Source organism: Vulpes lagopus, chromosome 2 (assembly GCF_018345385.1).
Source record: "Vulpes lagopus strain Blue_001 chromosome 2, ASM1834538v1, whole genome shotgun sequence".
NCBI classification, from domain to species: Eukaryota; Metazoa; Chordata; class Mammalia; order Carnivora; family Canidae; genus Vulpes; species Vulpes lagopus.
Genome location: NC_054825.1, coordinates 123,145,841 through 123,165,091, shown reverse-complemented (window position 1 = coordinate 123,165,091; position 19,251 = coordinate 123,145,841). Strand labels below are relative to the sequence as shown.

Genomic DNA, 19,251 nt, shown 5'->3' with positions numbered 1-19,251 from the left:
TTTTCAACCAAAATGTCCTGATAAATACAGATGGGGTAACAGTAAGCTCGGTGAAAGAAGATTTATCAATTGGGGATATATACTGATATATTGATTTTCTGTTAGAGAAATAACCACCTTTATTCGCAAATGTTTTTTGAAGAAACTGAAAGAAAGAAAAAGCATGAGGAATGGGGTACTTTACAAAAAAAGTAAAAGGAACTGAACTGCAGATTAAATGGAAAAAGAGGGGCACCTGGGTGGCTCAATGGTTGAACATCTGTTTTTGGCTCAGGGCGTGATCTTGGAGTCCTGGGATCGAGTCCCACATCAGGCTCCCTGCAGGGAGCCTACTTGTCGCTCTGCCTGTGTCTCTGCTTCTCTCTGTGTCTCTCATGAATAAATAAATAAAATTAAAAAAATAAGTGGAAAGAGAAATACACATGGAAGGGAGTAGAAACACAGTGGGTTAAGAGATTTTGATGACTTTGCCATTTACACCCATTTTGTACATGTTAATAATAAATAGCCCATCCGTGGCAGACACTGTGCTAGATACTTCATGCTTAGATTTGTCCATCATTAGAAATTACACCTCATCCTACCTGGGGTCTGGTTTGACAGCAATGTATAAAGATCAAACCATTTGAGTGGTGCATTTCCATTCATGATGCAATGAATCCATTCAGGATACGATATGGTTCTAATGTAAACAAGTGTGAGCATGTTTCTGTTTCAGTGATGTCACAGAATTTAGTTGTGATCTGGTTGTATTTGCCGGCTCCCGAGAGGCCTGCGTCCTTTCTGCCAGGCTACAACGATCTACAAAGTTAGTCTGTAACACTTCCACGAAAAAGTTGCTGGAGTAGAGAGAAAGAGGACAAGATAATGATCTACAGAAAGAATAATTCTTTTGTGCCTTCAAATGTTGGGAGTCTTCTCTGCCAAAGAGGTTTCAGCAACACCAGCAGTTTCAAGGAGTGGCTGTATTGGGGAGGTGGGAAGGAGGACAGAGGCATGAAAGGAGGAAGTGTGTTTTTGCTGGAGAAATGTTTATTTTGTAATTAGCAAAGGACAAGAAAACTCTTTTGGAAACTATATTTGGGGGTCCAGAATTTAAATTTATGCTGATGCTCTGTGAGTCTCTCTCCAGGGAACCCTCCTAATTGGCAGGGATCTTAGTTGGCTAAAACAGCCTGCAAATGAAGCCAAGGTCTTGGGGTCATTTCTCCAAAGGGCCCGTTAAGTCAGCTCTGTTCCATAGTCACAAGCTGTATCTTTAACCCTACTTAGCCATCTTACAAACACATATTAGCACATAAACATGGTGGTCACAGAAGAAAGACTTATACTCGCCTTGAGACCAACACAAACGTAGGCAGGGATATTTCATTTTTGCCAGCACCAACGGACGTCTTTGTGACTGTGTTGGCGAGCTCCAATCAAGACTGCCGCTACTGATGGAGCAAATTGCAAAGATGAAAACTCAACACAATTAAATGCAACCAATGAGCTGATCATTGGGGGTTACTACCCTTGTGGAATGAGACATCATGATGCCAACATCTGCAGTAAGGGATCTGTGATGGGAGGGGCCTTTGCCTTTCTGGTTCAATGCTATATCCTTAGCCTAGCACACAGCTGGTGCTTCAGTAAATATTTGTTGAGTGTATGAAGGTACCTTGGCCTGGACTTCTATTTATTCTTTCTATTATTCCCATTACGAATCGGAAAGCACAACAGAATATTGTATATATAGAAACAGAAATACAACATCTCCCATATTAACCATTGTGTGTGTTTTTACAAGGGAAGAGATAATAATTTAATAAAAACAATGTTGAGTGAATGAGCCACGATACTCATGTAAGTGCAACCACGAGAAAGAACCACACGGGTAGATGGCAAAAACGGTCATGGCTCTCAATCATCCCTGTGTAGGCACGCCACCTTGCAAAGTAACTTTGTAGCTTCTCCCACCAAAAGGTGGAATCTGTGTCTTCAACTCTTGAATCAGGACTGGACTTACGACTTGCACAGGCTAACAGCATGTGGTCAAAGTGAAACTGTGCCAGTGCTGAGCCTCACCTCGAAAGGAGTTCCTTCTACTCCCTGCCTCCCCCGAACCCTGTAGATCCCCTAGCCACCTTAAGATGACAGAAACCTAGTATCATTTCCTCAGTCCTCTAACCAGCCAACCGCATGAGGGAGCCTGGCCTGAATGCACAGTGGATCTCAGCCAGAACCACCTACTCACATTTGTTGTTCAATCAACAGCTATTGTTTTAAGCCAATATGTGTTGGGGTTATTTGTTATGTAGCCAAAGCTAACTCAAACAACTTCCCCTTGTGCACAGGATCTAAACAATGGCCAGATCACTGTTTGCTTAGGGACTGAAGAATGCTTTGTATGGTACAGCTACTACTCTGTTCAATTAACTGACCAGTATGTGCTATGTTATACCAATGGGTTGAAAAGCATTCGTTATTTATAAACTTCACAACAAACAAATCCCAGAAAATAAGGCAATTGCAGGGATAATTTATTTTATTTTTTTTTTTTATTTTTTTTTTTTTGCAGGGATAATTTATTATAAAGGCTTTTCTTAGACTAGGGATGCTGAGGTACACAGCAACACAGCAGAGAAGCCTAAAAATCAATGGATCACCATAGCAAGGAGGGGACTGCATAGATAATGCTAACATGTAAGTATTTCCTCCACATGGATTCGACCAACATGAAAAAGGTCTCAAATATCTTAGTGACAAAAATAGAATGATATAAACATGGCATTCATTATAAAGAGATCATAACTTCTGGCTGAATGATAGAAATGGTATAGTGCCCAAGATTGCAAGGCATGAAATAAAAGGCTTCTCATTTTCTACAGAGATTTTCCATTAACACCAAGAAGTTTATCAAACATGTCAGAGGCATGAAACAGAATTGTCATTTCCTTTTTTCAACATCTATCTAGGTGCTGACTACCATCCTTTTGCTTATCAGTACAGAAGGGAGTAAACTGCATATAAAGGATCATGGCATGGTCTGCAAATCACAAACCTGGGCAGCTGAGAATCCTCACAAAGATCCTGCCATTGTAATGCCAATGTCAGAAGAAACAGTGCAAATGGGCACTGGGGCATACAACAGCAGCTGTGACTTTCTTTTATCTGGTTGGGTAACAAATTCTGACATTTATCCATTGACTTTACAAGCAGATTTGATGCTTCAAGGGTTCAATGGGAGTTGGTAGGAAAGAAAAAGAAATAATAAAAGTTAAGTAGTATAGCTAAGAAGCAGAAAACATAGTCAAATAAAATAAGGGAAGACACCATGAGTGACCATGATCGAAAGGATCTGAAGATGATCTACGAATTTATGGGGGTCTTGAGAGATCAATAGTGGTGCCTCCATCCTTCAAAAACAGTAGTGCATCTGTACTAGTTTTAAGAATCTAATATTTAAATTAGGTTGAAGTATATGCAAACTGTAATCTTTCAATCAAGTAACAACCACGCTCTAGGTCTGGTTCTATACTGAACAAAATTAAGAAAGAATTTTGAAGTATTAGGTTAAACCATATAAAACTACTAATATTTGGGTCCATTTATGACCTTGAAAAGTGGCAATTTTATATGGTTCAACCTAAGAGATAGGAGAGTGTTTAGAACAAGAGATGGGTATAACCACCTAATTTGTTTCCATGAAGAGCATGGTTACTAGTGATTAAACAACCGCAGGCTTCTCCACTGCGGACACTAAATGAAAAATGTGGCTTAGCTTTTAAGAGGAGTATGGACATTTACATTAAGAAACGTCTCTCTGAGACTGAAGGGTGTTATTTACTGTAATATACTACCTTTCTTGGATGTTTTTTTTTTTTTTTAAAGATTTTATTTATTTATTCTTGAGAGACAGAAGGAGAGACAGAGCCAGAGACACAGGCAGAGACATAGCCAGAGGGAGAAGCAGGCTCCATGCACCGGGAGCCCGACGTGGGATTCGATCCCGGGTCTCCAGGATCGCGCCCTGGGCCAAAGGCAGGCGCCAAACCGCTGCGCCACCCAGGGATCCCTTTCTTGGAGGTTTTAAATATACTTGAATACTTTTTGTGCTAGACAATTTTAAATTAAACAATATTAATTTTTAATAAAGTTGGTTATTCCCATTATACTGGGGAAGAAGATTTCCCCCCTCTGTTCCACCATCTTGTCCTTCTTACCAAAGATTCATACCTTTTGAGGGTTTTCATTGGTGGCAATGGTCTGCCCCAGAATTTGAACAAACAATCTATCTCAGTAGGGGCTGGGTAGGCCCCAAGAAGGGATAACAGAGAGATACTGTTGAGTTTATGGCAGGGTTTCTCATGCTTGTACTATTAGCAGATAGTTTTCTTTGTTTGTTTTTTGTGTTTGTTTGTTTTTTTTTTTTAAGCCGATAGTTTTTGTTGTATGCAGCTGTCCTATGCAATGTAATATGTTTAGCAGCATTCCTCCTGTATCTAAATGCTGTAGTATTTTCCTTCCCCAAGTTGTGATATTCAGAAATTACCCTTGGGGAGCAAAATCACACCTGGTTGAGAACAACCCTCTCTAATGCCCTTATTATTTCTCCCCTGTATTTTCTTGAATTTTCTCTGACCTATCTCAGAGGGCTAGTCTCTTAACTGGGTGTAGGGAAAGAGCAGAAAGCTCCCATCCTCCAGTGCTTACACAGGATGAGCGTCTGTAGGCCAGCTGGTCTTCCTCCACGAGGTGAAGGTGGGGAGAGGACATCATTTAAATATTCCAGCCAACTGGCATACTACAAATTTGAGCTAATGAATCCATCTATTTGGATTTTGATGAACTGTTCTGGGAATCTTTGCTAAATGTCTTGTTTTGAATTTGAATGAATATTTAATAGAAATCCTTCCTGTAGAAAACTGGACTTTTCTTTCCTGGAAAAGTTGTTATAAAGATTTTAGGAAGCAAACAAAAAGAGAAGCAAGCCTAGGAACAAAGCAGGCTCAACATTTTTTATTTGCTTGATTTTGAAATACTGCTGTTGCTGTAACTTTAGATAGAGCGCTCATGATAAACATGATGCGTATTTATAATACTGGTATTTGAGGAAATCATTAATAACAATTATAAATTAACGTATAACACTTTTCCTTAATGGGAAACCAAGATGACTTTTACAACTTTGTTTTTAATTTGGAGAAGGCATATAAGGTGACTTATATTTAAATAATGCAAAAATCCCACACATTTCTTCCCTCGAAGTGTCTCTGGACATTTTATCTACGAGCATGCCTCACTTTATTGCACCTTGCCTTATTGTGCTTCACAGATTCTGTGGGTTTTTTTGTTTGTTTGTTTGTTTTGTTTTGTTTTGTTTTTACAAATTGAACGTTTATGGGAACCCTGCATTCAGCAAGTCAACTGGCTCCATTTTCCCAACAGCAGCTGCTCACTTTGTGCCCCTGTGTCATATTTATCCCTGCAATATTTTAAACTTTTTTTATTATTATTGTGTTTGTTACAGTGATGGTTGATCAGTGACCTCTGATGTTAGTATTGTAATTGTTTTGGGGCGCCACATACCGCGCCCACACAAGACAGCAAACTTAATCGATTTATGTGTGTGCTCAGACTGCTCCATTGACTGGTTGTTCCCCCATCTCTTTCTCTCTTCTTGGGCCTCCTTATACCCTGAGATACAATGGTATTGAAACTAAGCCAATAAATAACCCTGCGATGGTCTCTAAGCTTTCAGGTGAAAGGAAGAGTCGCATGTCTCTCACTTTAAATCAAAAGCCAGGTATGATTAAGCTTAGTGAGGGAAGCATTTTGAAAAATGAGATACACCGAAAGCTGGGCTTAGTGTGCCCTTTAGCCAAATTGTGCATGCAAATAAAAAGTTCTTGAAGGAAATTAAAAGTACTACTCCACTGAACGAATGAATATCAAGAGAAGCAAAACAGACTTATTTCTGACATAGAGAAAGTTTTATTGCTCTGGATGGGAAAATCAAACCAGCCACCACATCTCCGTAAGCTACAGCCTAACCTAGAGCTAGGCCCTACCTTTACTTGATTCTGTGAAGGCTGAGAGAGGTGAAGAAGCTGCAGAAGAACATTTTGAAGCCACCAGAAGTTGCTTCCTGAGGTCTACAGAAAGTAGTTTCCATAACATAAAAGTGCAAGGTGAGCAGCAGGTGCTGATGCTAAGCTGCAGCAAGTTATCCAGATGACCTAGCTAACATCATTAACCAAGGTAACTACACTAAACAAGGGATTATCAACACAGACCAAACAGCCTTATATTGGAGGACGACGGCATAGAGCTTTCCTAGTTAGAGATGAGAAGCGAAGCCTGAACATGTGACTGAATTGTTGCAAGCTCATGATCAAACTTGGATGGATGAGGGGTTGCTTCTCACGGATGAGCAAAGAAAGGGGTGTTTCGAGATGCAATCTACTCTTGGTAAAGGTGTTTGAAGATCCCAGAACAAAGGAGATTTAAAGGAAGATTTAGCATATGACGTAAACTTAGTTGATAAAGCGGCAGCAGGGTTTGAGAGGATTGACTCCAATTCTGAAGGAATTCTATTTGTGGGTAAAATGCTATCAAAACAGCATCGCAAGCTACAGAGAAATCATTTGTGAAAAGAAGAGTCAATCAATGTGGCAAACTTCATTTTTGTCTGATTTTAAGAAATTGCCACCACCACCTCAACCTTCAGCAGCCACCACCCTGCTCAGTCAGCGGTCATCAACATCAAGGCAAGACCCTCCACCAGCAAAAAGATTAGGACTCACTCATGATGATCGTTAGCATTTTTTTTTTTTAGCAATAAAGTATTTTAAAGTGAAGGTATGTACTTTTTTCAGACATACTATTGCACATTTAACAGTTGATAGTGTAGAGTAAACATGACTTTTTATATGCCCTGAGAAACAAAAAAATTTGACTCATTTTATTGCAATATTTGCTTTAGTATGGAGACCTAGAACCAAACCCACACTGTACCTCTGAGGTATCCCTGTATTTATATTCTAATGGTTCCCTTTCTCTTTCTGCTTGGAGGGATGCTATTTCTTCTTTAATTAAGAAAGTAGTCCCTGCCCCATTTCTTCTGTGACTTTGCTCTTCTTTCTCCTTTCTATCCCAAGATCATGCAGTGCACATAATTAATCGGTATCTTCTTCATGCAATTAGCTAAAGCAGTTCTTTCATTCTTTGTGAATTTCCTCAAAACCCAATATCTAGAGGAAATTCCCTTCAGTTAACCAAACGTACAAATGAGTGAGGAGCATGTTTAGATCTAAGATGGTGATGCCCAGTATCAAAAAGAGTCAATATAAGTTGACAACAATTGAACTTGCATCTTCTCCTTGTTTACTTCCATTTCAATATTCTGTTTTAATGCACATGTCAGACTAGTCTATATGTCAGCCTTTATACTCTCTTAATTTATATGTTATATATCTGACATTTGAGATAGATTTTTCTGCTGAGATAGGCTCAAGTTAGAACATATTGCAAAGGTACTAATTTCTTATTAAAACTGGTAATTGAGGGAGAGGTTAAAACTGATTCGAAGGTAAGGGAAAAATTCTAGAAGATGAAAACAAATAGTACATCAGATAAAAATATAGGGGGCTATAAAATTACATTTATATCCTCATATTCATTTACTATATTCTAAATGTGAGAAGAATGTTAGTAAAAAAAAAGTGTGTGTGTATAAGATTTCGCAACCAATTTTTTTTCAGCATATATATTAAAATACATCTCACAACTTGAAGAATTCATTCTGTTCCTAAAAACTACTTCCTCCGATTCAGTTTCTTTGTGTACATTTTGGAAAGTCATTTCTGGATCTTATCATTCTTCCCTGGAGACTTTGCCTTTGGCAACTGCAACACAGCAGAAAAAAAATCCTGAACACATGCTCCATACCTTTTCCAAATATGAGTTATCTACCTCTGTCTATTGTGAGCCTCTTAGACAGGGATGATATACTTAAGTTTAAATTCAAGATTTTCAGGCTAGATTTTATTTTAAAAACCTAATCTTTTAGCTTACTCATCTAGAAATACTGAAACCATGAACCTAAAAGATCTTATTTCATGAGTCTATACGCAGTCAGGAGCAACTTGGGTTAACAGCTATTTTAGTGGTAGAAGAAATCAAGCCTTTTTCACTTCATAGTATTTATCTCCATATGTCTTCATACATATTTATAATATATATCTCAGAAACTAAATGAGAAGACTGCAGGTAACATTATTATTTTGATATGATATTTGATATAGTGGCTTGTCCAGAGTTCATTATTACTGTTCTATTTGGTTTCTTCATGTTCACAAAGAATGTTTGGTAAGTTATCATCAAGAGAAGTGAAGAAAACTAATAAGTTAGAGAAGCAAGAAATCAGGGGAGGAGTGGTTTCCTTCCTATGTTAAATTTCTGAGCCACTTGAGAAAAATTTTTGAGACGTATATAAAGATGAATAAAGATTAAATAAAAGTGGAACTAAATCGGGAATTTAATTATAAATGTGAACCACCTAAGTTTTTCTAGTTGTACGAAGTTCTCTTTGTGAATGTAAAATGTCACTGTTTCGAAGGTCGAAGAGGAGCACAAAAAGACCAAAAGAAACTTTTAAGCCAAGCTAATGTCACGGGTTATTATTTTAAACTTCTTGTGGCATTATTTATCTTATCTATAGCCGGTTTTAAAAACTGACATTTTCATTGTTAACATTTAAGTCAGGTCCTAGAAAAATATATTAGAAGATCACATTCTCAAACGAAAAACTAGCATCATAATTTAATTTTTCTACTGGGAAAGGTTTTCTTCACTTATATTTTAAAAGTTAAATATACTGAATACTGGTTAGTAATGTAGAAACTTTGTGAAAGAATAATATGAGCAAGGACCACCTGTAAGTCATTAAATATCGAGAAAATTTAGCAAACATAAGTAAATGTACGGCTATGGGAGTCTACCAACAAGCCGAGTGATGAAATATTTGATTTCCAAATCCAACTTTTAAAATTTAAGATGTTTTAAATTAATTGGTAACAAATGCCAGAAAGACCTTTTTCACTAGCCAACTTTCATTCCTTAAACCTAATTTTAATCAAAACCTCCTACAAATTTACAAAAGCTTGAAGTTCCCTTTAAAATCATCCTTGTCTTCAAGAATTTTATCACATTAACTACTTGATTACTAATAGCAACAGCAGGCTGGATACATTCTGATAATGGCCAATTATTCTGGTAGAGGGAAAGACATTTTGCAAAGTAGCAGTGATCCAAGTTCTTTCTTAAATGAATAGTGTTCAAGTTTGCACAACACTCACCTCTCTGTTCCCACTGAATTTTGTTCGTGTATCTATAATCTCCCTTTCATATATGACGTTGTGATTATCTATTTAGACATCTCAACCCTCCACTGGATCCTCATTATACCTTAAGGATAAGGATGGTACCCTATTCAGTTGTGAATCCCCAAGATTTAGCACGGTGTGTGGCCACAGAGTAAAAATTAAATTAAAACCATGCTGAATGAATGAAATAAAGCAAAGGGAGTTCAACTCCAGAGGTAGCTAAACTCCTTTCAAGCTGCAATTCATTGAGAGGATCATTTATTGGTTCAGTAGAACTACCAATAGGTTTATCCAGCTACAAGCCATCTTTGTAGGTAGTGGAGTGGAGGACATTAGTGAGAAAGGTGGAAAAATTATATTTTAAAAGCCAACAACTGCAGATCTTCTAAATGGAAGCTAAATTACCCTAAAAACATCATATGACATGGCCTATTTCTTCTTGGCAATCATAAGACTTTAGAACAGGCTCTAACACAGAATTATTTATTATTGATCTAATAGATTATATAATCTGATAAAGTTAGTGTACCATAAAACATATCTGGGGATCAAATGTCATTAATGCTTATATTTATAAAATATGCCCTGGTCATCTACTTCAAATGTAAAATCAGTATTAGAAACTTCTATTAGGGCCCCTGGCTGGCTCAGTCAGTTAAGCATGCAACTCTTGGTTTCAGTTCAGGTCATGATCTCACGGTCATGAGATCAAGCCTCACATCAGGCTCTGTACTCAGTATGGAGTAGGCTTCAGATTCTTTCCCCCTCCTGCTCCTGCTAACTCTCTCTCATAAACAAACAAACAAACAAATAAATAAATAAATAAAATCTTTAAAAAAATACTGTAGAAACACATATGCATTTAAATATTTTTAGAAATACTATGTAACCCTTAAAATAAGTTTACTACAAAAGCTTACAGTCTAATTATACTACTTTTATTTGTAGGCAATGGAAAAGAGTAAGTTTACGGCTGGTGTCTCTTCACTATGGATTTGTACCAAATGGCATTAGACCTTGTGTTTATGAGGCTTCTCAAAAGTTTTCTAGGTAATGAAGGGATGATAGGAAAGATAATGACCCAAAAGAAAAATATAGGCCTAAATATCTATAATGCATCCTTTTTCGTCAAGATCCAATTAACACACTTCTATAGTAGTTTATAGCTTTGATATTAGACTCCGTTTGTTTAAAATTGCACATTTAATATTCTGTAATTTACAACCAACATAGGCTTTGGCTGGTATACATTTTGGGGTTTTAGACATGAGCGATACTAAATGTTTCCTAAGAAATAAGTGAAATTTGCATCAAATTATGAGGATTCAAATAAGCACATTTTTCTAGTATGATTGTACCTCGTTCTCCCTTCTGACACTTCTTTCTTTGCACTGTACACTTTCTTGTCTCACTGATGGGGGGACACAGGTTACCCTTTGCTGATGGATGCTGTGTTATTTCTCGGACCCGTGTTTCAGTCCCTCTTTTGAAACCACATGTTTTCCCCTTCTTCATGCATGGACTCCATGGACTCCATTCACTGGCCTCACAGTGCACTGAAACAGAAGAGCAGAAACAGGCTCAGCTGGCTCACAAATATATTCACGATTGCTCAATAAACAAAAAGGTTTGCTTCTATCAATATTTTTGCTCTAATTCCGGGAAATCCTGTAGAACAAACTTGGACAAGATGACTTCAAGAAAACAATGAGAAAGAGAAATACAGGGACATAATGTTTTCCCATTTTTAGTGTTCATCATGTCAGGTAAACTCATCCTTGCATTCAGTCTACTTTTCACTCTAGATTTATAAACCCAGGCACTAATGTAATTGGCCAGTGCTTTATAATTTCTACAAGTATTGATTGATCCTGACCATAATTTGATCTAGAATTATGCTAGAGATCCACTTTTCAAACTAGAGCGTGCAACAGCATCACCTGGAGGGCTTGTTGAAGCACAGACCACTGGACTTCACCCTCAGAGTTTCCAATTCAGTTGTCTGGGATGGGGCCTGAGAATTTGCATTTCCAACAATACACCTTGAGAATTTCTGTGCTCGAGAATGGTTAAGCAAAAGAGGCATCCTGATCATAGGCCTGGATTCATGGCCTTTTCCACTTCATATGCAGGTGAGAACTTAAATTTTATCATTGATTAACAGAGATGGTTCAGGCAGGGAAGTATCTATTTTAAGTGGATTCTGATTCAATTTCAGCTGATAAATTGGTTCTAGCATTGACTAGAAGGAGTGATTTCTAAGATGAACAGATGTAATTTTTCTACAGCTTTTTTTGTAGCTCTTCCCCTTTTTCTGTATGTATTAATCTCCTTTTCAACCACGGCTTTCCAAAGTCTTGGAACAGATTTGTGCACTTCTAACAAAAATAAGTATCTGCAGGATGCTATCATTCTATTCATGTTCATGCAAACTTCCTAGTTTACAATAACTGAAACAGTTTGCAGCAATAATTCTTTAGATGATATAAGATTCTTTCCACAAAACACGTTTCCATTAACTTTTCTCTTTGCCTTCTGATTTAAAGGATTCTTATTTTATTTTATTTTTTTAAAAGGTTTTATTTATTTATTCATGAGAGACACAAAGGGAGAGAGGCAGAGACATAACACAGGCAGAGGGAGAAGCAGGCTCCAGGCAGGGAGCCCGATGTGGGACTCGATCCCAGGTCTCCAGGATCAGGCCCTGGGTTGAAGGCAGTGCTAAACTGCTGAGCCCCCCGGGCTGCCCAAGGATTCATATTTCAGAGCAGAATGCTATCTTTTATGTAAGCTCAAAAAATAGAATCTAAGTGCTTTAGAAACCTAAATCCTTTTGCCATACATCTTTTCACATGCTTTTTACAGTTACCAACAGGTACCCGAATGCAACAGAGTTAAAAACAAATGGCTGGGTAAGTGAATTTAAGTTTCTGTGAACTTAAATGAACTTTATGGAGCCACTCTTTAACCAGTTTTCATGTTCAGTTATGACACAACATTTTTAGTTAAAGAATAGAGCAATGAAGTCACTCAATGATATCAAATCTTTTGCTAGTTAAGAACAAATCTCCCATTCTGATACTAATGATACAAAAGCAGTGGATCTTTAGCACAAATAAATAAAACCACTTCCAAAAAAGCAAATGGAAAAGTAAAAATCAAAGTTTGTGAGCTACCACTTTGTCTAGTATTTGGTTAATGCCAGAACCAAGAGTTCTAAATTAGAAAAAAAAATTACATGATGTGAAAATGACCAGAACTTTGGTGCTTTTTTCACACTTGCAAAGGTGGTCTAGGCAAATGCATATTTAGACTTAAGAAAAAAAGATTTTATTTTTTTATTTATTTTAAAAATATTTTATTTATTTATTCATGAGAGACAGAGAGAGAGGCAGAGGCAGAGGGAGAAGCAGGCTCCATGCTGGGAGCCTAATGTGGGATCACGCCCTGAGCTGAAGGCAGATGCTCAAACCCTGAGCCACCCAGGCGTCCCAGAAAAAAAAAGATTTTTAAAATTACAGCTATGAGTTCTTAGATGATAAATGGTTCTAAAATTTTTTTTTTTTTTTTTTTTTTTAAAGTAGTCTCCACAACCAGTGTGGAGCCCAAAGTGCGGCTTGGACTCACAACCCTGAGATCAAGATCTGGGCTAAGAGTTGGATGCTTAACTGACTGAGTCACCCAGGTGCTCCTAAAAATGAAAATTCTAATGACAATCTTAGATAATTCCATTGAGGAAGAAGGAGGAAAAACATTTAAAACTGATGAGTTTGGATAGTAAAAACGCTCTAATAAGAGCAAACAGTTAAAAAGCCTTGAGGGGAAATAATTTCTCCCAGAGAAATACTGTAGAATGAATCTAGTGTCTAAAAATATTTACGGAAAATTGGTAACTTTGGAAAACCTGAAAAGGTAACAAAATAGGTGATTTAAGTTATATTCAGGCTGCTGCTGAATGATGCAGAACTGGGGCATCATTTGGGCAAGAAGCAACTAAGAAAAAACAAAATTGCTCACTTTCTCTATTTCTTCTATTTTTTGCATGGAGGACAATATTAACACTGGAAATATTTAACTAGTCACTCATGAAGCAAGGATCTCAAAAAAGTAATTAGCTTCCTGTCCCCGGAAGTGGTCACGCTGTGGTCGGTTATCAGTCTGGAATACTATAAAGGGGGTCCTTGAATTGGGAGAGAAGCTGAACTGAATGTTCCACCAGTAATGGCCTCACAACACCATTACTCGTTCGCTCTCATTCTTGTTGATCAACTGTGCGGATCCACTGAGAGCGTAGTGAGGGCATGTTCCTTGCTACTCCCTATTTAAAGTTTTAAAGTTGGATGCCGCCCTTTGTGGATACTTGAGTAAGACCCACTCCCCAAGAGGAGATGACATGATGATGGTGCGGGAAGGAAGCAAATATCTAGAGCATGAAGTAGAAGAACTATATTCTTCTATAAAATTGGGTTCAATGGGATGCCTGGGCAGCTCAATGGTTGAGCGTCTGCCTTTAGCTCAGGGCCTGATCCCAGATTTCCAAGATCGAGTCCTACATGGGGCTCCCTGCATGGAGCCTGCTTCTCTTCCCTCTGCCTTTGTCTCTGCTTCTCTCTCTGTGTCTCTCATGAATAAATAAATTTTAAAACAATCTTTAAAAAAATTGGGTTCAATGGGCATTCATACCAACTTTAACAGCAAACCATGAGGAGTGGATGGATATGTTGCAACGTTAAGGCTTTCACCCTCGCTCTCTATCAGGGTGGTATTTTCTCTGTTTATGACTTTTCCTCTTAATAATAATCTGAGTAAGAAACGAGTCTCACAATGCAGATTTCAGCTATAGGAGGGACACATTCTTCAGTATCTTCTGTGAGCACCAGAGAGCCAGAGTCAAGGCACTAATTATAGCACTGACAGTAAGTCACACCGTGTCCTTGGAATCATTATTTCAAGCTCTCGGTCCTAGTTTCATATCTGTTAAGGAACAAGGCTAACGTCCCTTTGCGATAAGCAAGCAGGTCACCATTTCTCACGACGATTCTGGGGCAAGTCCCAGTCATAGCCCACTGCTTGTTGGATAGACAGCACACGATACGAGGCATCCCTCAGGCCAAGCAACAGGGGCCAACCCTGGACCAAAGTTGCAGGTTTGCACTATTGCTGTGTCCTAGGTCGTTGATACCTAACTGTTCAAAGAGCCACATTCGCTAAAATGGCTTTTAGGTTGCTAACCCCTACTCTAAAACATATGCATTTCTTTCTCCCCCCCCCCCCATTTTTTTTAACATACGTATTTCTTAAATTTAATTGTATTAAGAAATAGTTTTTGTTGGGACCCCTGGGGGCTCAGCGGTTGAGCATCTGCCTTCAGCTCAGGATGTGATCCCAGGAGTCCCACATCGAGGGACTGTGAGGAGCCTGCTTCTCCCTCTGCCTGGGTCTCTGCCTCTCTGTGTCTCTCATGAATAAATCAATAAAATCTTAAAAAAATAGAAATAGTTTTTGTCTAAATAGCAGCATAACTTACCAGTAAGCTTTACTAGTTAATCTAACAGTGCCAGGTACTAAAGGGTCTCCATGAGAGAAAAGCATTAATACAATTAAGGTAAACAGCTTTTCAAGGACTGAATGCTACACTTTCAACAACTAAGGAAGTCTAAACAAGCACCCCGTTTCCTCGGTGGAGAAATACCACAAACTTTCTGCAACTCAGCCTGAATTTTTGTCCTTTAACACTCCACAGAACTGTTTCCTATTTCTTCCACAGTTTGGAACTTATTACCTTTAATCATCAGCCCTCAGGACTTAACAAAGAGATGAACATGAAGTGCTTTCTCATGTATGTTTTACCCTATTTCTAAGTTGTTTCTCTGTGTCTTTATTGACTAGAGGAAGAAAAAAAAGACTAAACCAAAATGAGCCATGAACTGTTTCATGCTTGCTGTTTTCCAGATGCTTCTGAAATTATCTTAAAATATCATCTATTTGATTCATTCTCCTACAGACTTTGTTTAGAAATAAGTACTTCCCGTGGACCTGAAACAGTTAAACCACCACTTTATTACTCTAGCACTTTTGATTCTAATGGACCTATCTGGGGGGACCCCAGGGGAGTCCTGGAGACTATCTTGTACTGAATCAGGAGGACATTTGTGTGCATATGCCAGTATCAGTGCAGCATCAAAGGTTCTTGTAACTCTTGCCTAGGGGATTTCGAGATTTAGTATGCTGTTTTCCCATTTGGTTCAGCATCTGCTCCCCAACTGTTCATCAAACTTGTAGCTGTAGTAGCTGCGCAACATTTAAAAGACGGAAAATAGAGCCTGACAGTGATCCGTTATTTAGACAAACAACTGGTCTCAGGGACCTCCCCTCCAGGAAATACAGCCTGCATTTAATCAGACTCTGTGACTGTGTCCTTCTGTCAGTTTGAGTGAGTCCAAAAATCCTCTCCTTGTTTCTCAATACCTGTGCAAGCAGGACGTTTCAGCAAAGGAGCGCAGGAGGAAAAAAAAGTCAGATTTTTAACTATATCAGTTCCCATTCTGTAGATCTGTGGCTCATCTACTGAGTGTCAAAGGGTTATATTCAGAGAATGTTTTCTCCCCTTGGAAAAACAACATTGCTCACTGCTGGACATTAGACCTAGGTGCTTTGTGAAACTCTTGTCCTAAAGTGGACATTTCATTCAAGACCAAATATGTATTTGTGTATATGTGTAGTCCCGTAGATATGTTTATAACACATAATACATATGCACATATATCTGTAATGAGTCACTGCAAATAGAACTTCATTGTCTCATAAGGATACAAACTAAATCTTCCAGGATCAGAAAAGCTGAAGCAGTTACCAAGAGTCTCTAAGAAATAATGGAGCAAAAATGAGTGGGAAATATCAGAAAGGGAGACAGAACATGAGAGACTCCTAACTCTGGGAAATGAACTAAGGGTGGTGGAAGGGGAGGAGGGCGGGGGGTGGGGGTGACTGGGTGACGGGCACTGAGGGGGGCACTTGACCGGATGAGCACTGGGTGTTATTCTGTATGTTGGCAAATTGAACACCAATAAAAAATAAATTTATAAAAAATTTTTAAAAAATAATAAAAAAAAGAAATAATGGAGCACCTATGGGGTATTAAATTATACTGTGACACATGCTGTGTCAGGCTGTGGAAACTCCGCTAAGACGGTATCTTTGTAAGGATGGATGAAGACAGCCCCTTGGAAATAGTCCCTCACATCCTTGTGAAATGGGACTTTGAGCAGCACTTCCACAGAGACTGACATTATCGTCCGAGGTGTTTCTCCTCCCCGGTAAATTTTAGAGTTCCTTCTCACCAATACTGACGCACTCCATGGTATGGTTGTTGGCTTCCAACCCTTCTGGGCAATTGTCAAGGCACTTTCCAAGGTGTAAGTAAAATCCACTTTTACACTTTGTGCAGAAATTTTTGTTGAAACAGGTATCACAGTCAGCTTTGCATTCTGAAAGAGAAAAAAAAAGAAAAGAAACACTCTTTCATTATCTTCACTTCCCTGTTGCTGGTCCCAGGTCCGGATGCTTACAACGCAGGCACGTGGGACTTCTGTGTCAAACACACTTAGGATTCAAAATTATTGTGCCAAGCTGGATTATGGATTCGTCCACGGTCATTTAATTGATATACATCAGTCATTGACTTCAAAATTATCGTACTGATAGACCTATGAAAAGTTTCTTGGCCAATACATTTTCTGCCAAGAAAGTTTATAAGACCAAGTATCTATTTATATTAAATGACAGTAAAAAGTGTTTTATCAGGGCTGTAATGAAATATACCAGCTACTGCCTTTGGGCCATTTTGGAAGTCTGTTCATTTGTCCAACAAATATTTGATTGCCCACTATGTGCGTAGCACTATTCTAGACATTGATTGAGAACAGTGCATAAAAGGGAGATAAGGACTTCACAAAGCTTACATTTTAGGAGGGGAGACACAATAAATAATAACAACAGTGACTCTTATATGATGATTACTGTAAGTCAGATACTTATTTTATATATTGTCACTTAAACTTTTATATATTAAGTCACTTTTGATTATTTTATGATATTAAGTCACTTAAACCTCATAATAACTCAGTGAGTTAGCTCCTGCTCCTGCTCATTATAATTCCCATTTTAAAGAAACCGAGTCTCAGAAGGATTATGTAAGTAGCCTGGGACCAGAGAGTACAGTGGTTTTGGAAACCAGGCAGTCTCGTTCCAGACTGATAAGTGCTCTGGAAAGAGTAGCGGTAACAACCAAAGCTGGGAGAGAGATATGGCAAATGATAGATACTGGGGAAAAGGTTGATTATGGTGAGTAAGCTGGTCACGAAATGCCTCTCTGGGAATGTGACCTATGAGCGGAATCTTAAATGAAAGAAGAGAGTCAGTCACGCACAGATGTGGGCAAAGAGCTTTCTGAATGGCCAGAACAGTCAGTGTAGAACAGTAACTGCAAAAGCCTCGAGGTGGGAGGATCTCACAAGAAGGCCAGGAGATCAGTGCAAAGGGGCTGAGGTGCAGCCACAGGAGAGGAGTCTGCGAGGGAGGTGGGGCCCCGGCCCATGACAGAGGAATGGTATTTCCAAATTTACGTAGTGACAGGGTACTGGGTCTCCAGTGGGGAGAGTAGACTTTCTGAGTCCAAAGGAGAGGGGATATGTTAGTGTTTTCACACTTATTTGCAACAGATAGGTAAATGTTTCTTTTGCTGTACTAGAATCCTTCTCGAAGCAAAAATAGCTGAATTTATTCTTTAAGTCATTAAATACTTGGATCAGCTGTGATAATAATGGGAAGTTCGATGGCATTAACACTTACAGTACCTTTCTATAGGTTCCATGAGTTATAACCAGGTTCTCAGTTTCTCCTTTTACAGGGAAAAACAGCAACAACACAAAAGTTGAGTGTTTTTTGTGAGAGGTGAAAGTTTTCCCACTCTAAGGGCTAAGTCCAAGTATGGTTTAGCCTAATCATCAGGTAAATATCATTATTTACTTAACACTGAAAATCACAAATATGCTAGAGGCCAGGTCAAATCTGGAAAGCCCCCAAGGATGAGATAAAAACATAATTCTGCGTAGCACTTACTTGTACACTTATTTATATCTGGATATCGAGTTCCATAATATCCACTTGGACATGAAGAGAGACACACTCCAATCTGCTTCATGCCAATTCTTTCCAGAACAAAAAATAGTCTGGGCTTACATGACAAACATCCATTGTAATCTGAACACGTGGCACAGCCTCCTTGGCAGCCTTGACTGACGTTAGGATGCACTGAAGGGACAAATGCAGAAAGGCAAAAACAAGCGTTAAATCATAAATACAGAGGTTCGAGGACATTCTCCAGGCACGAGATATACTTTGTGTATCTTTGTGTATATTTAGCTTTCAATTGGTGGTAATGGGTGAATGAGTTGGGATTTTCCCCTCTCTTTTCTATGATCTGGTATTTCCCTTTAATACAAACACATATTGTTTCTAATCTAAATGTTCTTAAAAATCTGAGACTTTGGAAACTAAGAATATACTGCCTCAAACCATTTATAGATTACACGCTTGCACGTGCACACACATATGCTTAGAGAAAATATTCTCATCACACCAGCACCGTGGAAGATTAGAGACCGGGTAACTTGTACTTATTCACTGAAATCAATGCATATTAGTTTTTTTGTCATTTAGGTGGTGGATGCTAAGCACACATCTAATTTTTTCAAGCAAGGGTGACAACATAGAGGAAGGGTTGACTTGAGTAAGGGCACTTCCTTCTAGGATACATTTTTTCAACTACAATCTATTAGAGAACACAAATTTACTCTTGGATCTAATGCAAATTGATTCTGAA

The 19,251-nt window shown here is 38.4% G+C and overlaps 1 protein-coding gene across 2 annotated transcripts in view; it reads right to left on the bottom strand.

Moving 5' to 3' along the window:
• Nucleotides 1-19,251, bottom strand: part of RSPO3 (R-spondin 3) — an 84,840-nt gene that overhangs the window by 33,601 nt on the left and 31,988 nt on the right. For both annotated transcript variants that reach the window (XM_041746541.1, XM_041746542.1), the window contains exons 2-4: nt 18,489-18,680; nt 16,709-16,855; nt 10,727-10,924 (exon numbers count right to left, since the gene is read on the bottom strand). In XM_041746541.1, coding sequence (XP_041602475.1) covers nt 10,727-10,924; nt 16,709-16,855; nt 18,489-18,680 — 537 coding nt within the window. The remainder of the gene's footprint in view (nt 1-10,726; nt 10,925-16,708; nt 16,856-18,488; nt 18,681-19,251) is intronic.